The following is a 6000-nucleotide window of genomic DNA, read 5'->3' on the forward strand; positions in this document are numbered from 1 at the left end:
GACTTAAAATACTCTAAGAACTCAGCCATGCTACTTAAGGATGCACTACACAGCAGCAGACTGAAGGGATAAACAAGCAGCGATTTTGCTGGATCCAGTGTTTGCTGGAAATTTTCCCTTTATGAGTATAAATTCTTGACTAAGAGGTATATGTGTATATTTAAGCAACCGTATTGTTTTATTGTTGGTGTTCATTTCTTGTTCAATTTCATTTATGCTGCATTTGTTTGTTTGTTTGTTGAGTGCCAAATAAGGGATGGTGTTTCTAAAGAAAAGAAGCAGTTGGGAAACTTCATTTCATTCCACTAGTTTCCTGTTCCAACAAATAATTATAAATGCACTCAGGAATCCAAGCTATAGCTGGAGTAAAACAAATGTCCTTCTAGGATCTTCATTCTCTGAAAACAAACAACAACAACAACAAAGCTACAGCCATTCTATCCTTACATTTTGGTCATTCTCCACATTGCCTGATAAAAAAAAAATTACATCTCAGAAAAAAAAAAAAATCACTTCTGACATGAGTCTGTTCAATCATCTCAGACCAGACCTGGTCACCCCAACTTCCCAATCCCCAGCAGGATGCAGGGCTAGCTTTTAAAACCACAGAGTAGATCTGTCCCCAGAGAAGTAGTAGGACAACATAAGAAACACAATGCATTTTCAAAGAGCTTTCAAATAAAACTATGGCTAAGTGGGAGGAGGATAACTTAGGACAAGCACATTCAACCTATGGCCTGCACAAGGCCCAGCACAGCTGGCAAATCAGCTGCTCTCTGCCACTGCATCAGACATTCAACTGAAAAATCCAACTCTTTACCAGACTTATGAGCCCCATTTTAGCAAAAGAAATGCCTCTTTCTTCACAGCCACACCTTATGCATATCACCGCTTTCTGGACTACTGTTGTGCACAATTGTTTTCAAGGAGGAAGCGCAGTAAAAACAAAACCTCACCCAAAATCTCTGAAGAACACCTTGAGATCTCACTGAGAATTGCAGTGACTTCCACCCAAACAGACTCATGCATTAGTTTCACAAAAACAAAGTCACACATCTCACAAGTTCTATGGCTTTGCTGGCCTCCTTTCCATGTTTTAACAAAAAATATTAAAAACTAAGATGTTTTGTTACTTACAGATAATAACTATAGTGTGTATATATATATATATATATATATATATATATATATATATATATATATATATATATATATATCTCCAATATATATATATTGGATGAAGGCTTCTCTGAAAGTAATGCTTCCTATTTTATTATGTTGACCTCTAACACCAGGGCCACTAAGATGATCAGAGGATTGGAGCATGACTATGAGGAAAGGTTGAAGGAACTGGGCTCCTGTTCACTACTAATGAAAACGCATAGTTAATAGTGGTGTCTGTGTTGAAAAACAGCATTTTGTAGCTGGGAATTTGCTTTATCAAACAGTGTTATTGTGCTACTGTTGCAGCTTACACAGAAATAAATAGGAGGTACTACTTTCAGAACAACCTATATATGTTTAAATATATATAAATATATATATTTAAACACATACATAAATATATATACACCTTTCAAGACAATTTCACTTCACTCAGTGCAGCCCAGGCAAGCCAACAGGTGGGACACCCATAACTCGGGAGGTCACTGTTGATGTTTAGTTGACGTTAACCCACAGGAGAAACACAATTTCAAGGATGAAAGGCACAGCATACAGAAGGGAAGACAGAGTAACATTCAACACAAAAACATGTTGGAATAGGTAACTAAGCTGTCTGCGAAGTACAACTACAACAGCTTTCTCTTCTCCCCTTCTCTATCAACCCACTCCTAGGATATGTCCTGCTAACAAGATACTTCAGCAGAGGAGACTGACCTAAGCTGTCCATTGCCGTCCCCATGCTGTTCTTTTTCAAGCAGCTTCTATGACATCATTCTCACACACACACATTTAGCCAAGACTCCAACGTGGTGGTTTGTAAGCAGTATTACACTTAAAAAGACACCTACTGAAAACAACAGCACCAAACTAACTTCTGGACTAGTTTTACACTTACTTTTTTTTTTTTTTTTTTTTTTTTTTTTTTTTTTTTTTTTTTTCCCTCCAGCACAGAAAACTGTGCTGAAATACAGGATATTTCAGCACCATATAATGAATGGAAGTCAGTGGGTACATCCCGTATCCTAACAGTCTCACATACAACAAAAATGAATTCTGCCAACTACTCAACGTTTACCTACTTTTTAGAGCAGGCCTTATCCACAACAGTTTGCATGTTGTTTTCTGCACAACAAGTAGCTCCAGAGTATAAGCATCTCATTCCCATACTCTTGCTCATCTCTATTCATGCAGATGGATTGGTGTTTTTTTCTGTTGTTGGGTTTGTTTGCTTGTTTGTTTGGGGGGGAAAAGGGCATGGGAAAGGGAGGGATGCATTTTACATTTGAAAGAATGCTGCCACACTGAGAAAATAATGTCTAGAAAAATTCTAAAACATGTTAAAAAAGAAAAAAAAAACCTGCTTGCTTTAAAAAGAGATATGATGTAAAGTCTTATTTTGGTATACCAAAAAAAACTTTTCACCTTAAAACTGTCCTGAAATATTTACAAAACGATGACTTAATACAATGAGACAAGGAAATACTGTTTACATTACCCTATTGTTGTAATGTTTATTAAACACTGTGTTCTTTTGTTAAACAAACAACCAAAGTAGAACCAGTTTAAGCTGGGGGAAGATGGACTTCACTCACTGGTGATACAGCAAAACGAACCTGAAATTAGGAAGTGAAATATGTTTTGGGTCTGTGAAAATAAACATTGCTCTGCATGGCATAGAAAGCTTTCAGAAAGTTTCTATCCATTATTTCATTTTTTCGTAATCACCAAACATCACCTTTAACTTATTAAACTTCCCCAAAGAAATATGATTTTACATATGGAAAGGCATTCTTTACTGGGGACTGTAGTAATAAGATAAGGAAAATTCTTCGCTCAGAGGGTGGTGAAGGGCCAGCAAAGGCTGCACAGAGAAGTGGTGGATGCCCCAATCTTGAACACCTGGAGGTGTTCAAGGTCAGGTTGAACGGGGCACTGGGCAATCTGACCTACTGGCTGGCAAACTGCTAGTTGTAACTAGATGGATTTAAGGTCCCCTCCAATCCAAGCCATTCCAGGATCTGAGATTCTAGAATTTTGACACTAGCAGTAAAAGCATGTACCTTTAAAGGATAAAAATGCAAGCAATCATGTGAAACATTCCCACTTCTTTCTACAGTGGAAGTCCAACATACACAACTCTTAAAAAGAAATACTGGTAAGTGAAACTCCATTCTTTATGTAATCATAGGAGTAAATGATCAAGAGTCTCAGTCTCCTATATAGCACAGCACCTCTAAACTCTGTGTACTGCCACACTGCCTATTTCAGCTACTATTTACAGGTTTATTTCTAGAAGTGCATATGCATACCCACAGTTATTTATACATTTATGTAGGTGTAAGGGACATGCAAGCACATACACGTTGATGATGCAGACAGTAAAGACAGTGCAGAACTCTGCTGGGTCTAACGTCATGCAAAGCTCTCAGATGAAGCAGACCAGTGGATGGCACTTAGCAGAACACAGGAGTTCGATGGAAATGGTCTCTCTTAACTCCTACACTGGAAGCTCACCACACTACCTTTCCTATTGTTTCTTCTGTGTTGCCAATTGAGCTCCTGTATCTGAGGTAACACAGGGCCACTTTTACCACTGGTGGCTCTCAAGGGTCCTTAGGTTTCTAACACATGAAAAGAATCAAGTTCAAAAGTCTGGGATGCCCTGCTTCACAACAAGATAGATCAATTAAAAAGACTGTATATTATTCTGTGATAGCTGAGTAATACTTCTATCACGTTTGAAAGTAGAAGTTTCAAACAGCCATTCTATTACCTCAAGGAAGTTGAATTTCTCAATTTGAGAACAAAAAAAAGACCAATGCTAATGAAAAGCATTAAATAAAAGTAAAAAAAAAAAATAATAATAATAAAAAAAAGCAGGCTAGGAAAAAGCAGTCTTGGAACAAAAGCTTATAATAAAAAGATAGAAAATTGACTTCTGCTAATTACATCAAATACCTATGACTTCTACTGGACTGAATGCAAATGTAACGCAGTCTGCTTGCCTGGGCTAAATGCTACTCACAGAAAGCCTTCAGTTGGAAGGGATCTTAAAAATCATTCAGCTCCACTCCTCACACACGCAACATAAATTGGCATAGGTGGGAGAGGTGTGTTTCCCTTTCCTCATTTTTTACTCATGTTTTATTACTATCTCAGATACAGGTAAAGAGTTCTCCATTTTCCTGTTTCATGTTCTAAAGATTAAGCCTATTGTTCCCCTTCCTCCCCCCCCCCCCCCCAAAAAAAAAAAAAAAGCCTTTCTTTCACTTGTTTATCTTTCTGAAAAATCTAGTGAATTTAATACGGTGCTATAAAATGAGTGACAATTGAGAAAAAAAAAAAGAAAAGAAAGAAAGCAAAAAAGCAAGCAACCAAGGTATTTCAGCTGGCAGCTTTAAACCTAAGGAAGAGAAATCCATTAATAACCTTCTGAGTAAAAGGGGAAAACCAAGTCAAGATCAGCATGTGTGCAGGAAACACAGCCTCTGTATTTATGTCAAAACAGTTCTTGCACACAAGAGACCATAAAAACAGCCAGTGGAAGCTGCGCTCTCCCATCACTTTCTCTGCAGAGATTTATTACTCTTTCAACCTCGTTTATGCAATTCTAACACTTTCTGTAGGTTAGCTTGGAGTAGGCAAAGAGCTCTTCAACGGCACCGAAAGCTTCACCTGTCTCTCTCAAAAAGTAATCATGTCAAAATGGGAAATCTCCCGTGTCCGTATCTTACCAGCACATCCCTGGTGAAGTAAAACAAACTCTGGCGTCTAACTAAGTGATTCCCCACCACTCGTGAGCCTTTCGAATTTTTGGATATCTGAAAATAACCTGAATATCAGACACTTTGCCACGGCAGGAAGGTGAGGTGATAACGGCTTCTACTTACACCTTCCAACTGTCCTCTACCGACAGCTGCGGGTTTCGGGAAGCAAGGACATCACCCGACAAGGCCACAGCAGCCCACGCTAACAGAAGGCTTCAACCATTACCACGCACCGCTCCGCAGGGGCGGTCCCGAAGGCGCCAGGCCGAGCTGCGGGCTCTCCTCAGCCATCGCGGGGCCCACGTTTACGTAACGGCGCGGGCCGCCTCCATCTTCCCGCGCACGGCCCCGCACCGCCGCCGGCTGCGGACACGTCCCCCAGGCGCCGCGCGGCGTGCCGCCTCAGCTTGACCCCGCCGCGTCGAGCCCCGGGCCGGCAGCGACCTGACGCAGCTGCTTTCCGAGCAGCGCGGGCTGCCGGGCCCCGGCGAGGACTCACCGTGAAGGGCTGATCGTGCAAGCTCCCCACGGAGAAGCAGTTGTCCCCGGGGTTCACGGCTCCCGTCAGCACCTGGTGCAGATTCATCGCGACACGCGGGCGCCCGGCGCTGCCGGGGGCCGCCGCCGCCACCCGTCCCTCCCTCCTCCCACGGGCGGTGGAGGCAGTGGCACATGCCGCGGGGCGGAGCCTCCACACCCCGGCACCGCCTCGCCTCTCGCGAGAGCTCCGCCTGTGCGCTATTCGCGACCCCGCGCCTGCGCGAAGACCGCGGGGAGCGGAGGGCGTGGAGCTGTGTGGGCGGGGTTTGCGCTCACATCGTCCTGCAGTGGAGAGAGTGAAGTGGCGTGCAGCCGAGTGGCTGTTTTCTGGGGTTAATTTTCCCGTACTTTTATGAGCTTATACCCACGGAGTCATGATTCCATGCGTCTCAGTAAATATCTGCCCTCCAGCTCACAAAATCACAGAATGGCCAGGGTTGGAAGGGACCTCAAGGATCATGAAGCTCCAACCCCTGCCACATGCAGGGCCACCAACCACATTTAATGCCAGCCCAGGCTGCCCAGGGCC

The 6000-nt window shown here is 42.6% G+C and overlaps 1 protein-coding gene across 4 annotated transcripts in view; it reads right to left on the minus strand.

The window, feature by feature from the left end:
* Positions 1 to 5626, minus strand: part of DMXL1 (Dmx like 1) — a 73120-nt gene extending 67494 nt beyond the window's left edge. For all 4 annotated transcript variants that reach the window (XM_048930554.1, XM_048930553.1, XM_048930552.1 and 1 more), the window contains exon 1: positions 5431 to 5626. In XM_048930554.1, the coding sequence (XP_048786511.1) occupies positions 5431 to 5517 (87 nt within the window). In that variant the 5' untranslated portion in view covers positions 5518 to 5626. The remainder of the gene's footprint in view (positions 1 to 5430) is intronic.
* Between the last annotated feature and the right edge of the window lie 374 nt (positions 5627 to 6000).

The sequence above is a fragment of the Lagopus muta genome, chromosome Z (genome assembly GCF_023343835.1).
Source record: "Lagopus muta isolate bLagMut1 chromosome Z, bLagMut1 primary, whole genome shotgun sequence".
In the NCBI taxonomy this organism is placed as follows: domain Eukaryota; kingdom Metazoa; phylum Chordata; class Aves; order Galliformes; family Phasianidae; genus Lagopus; species Lagopus muta.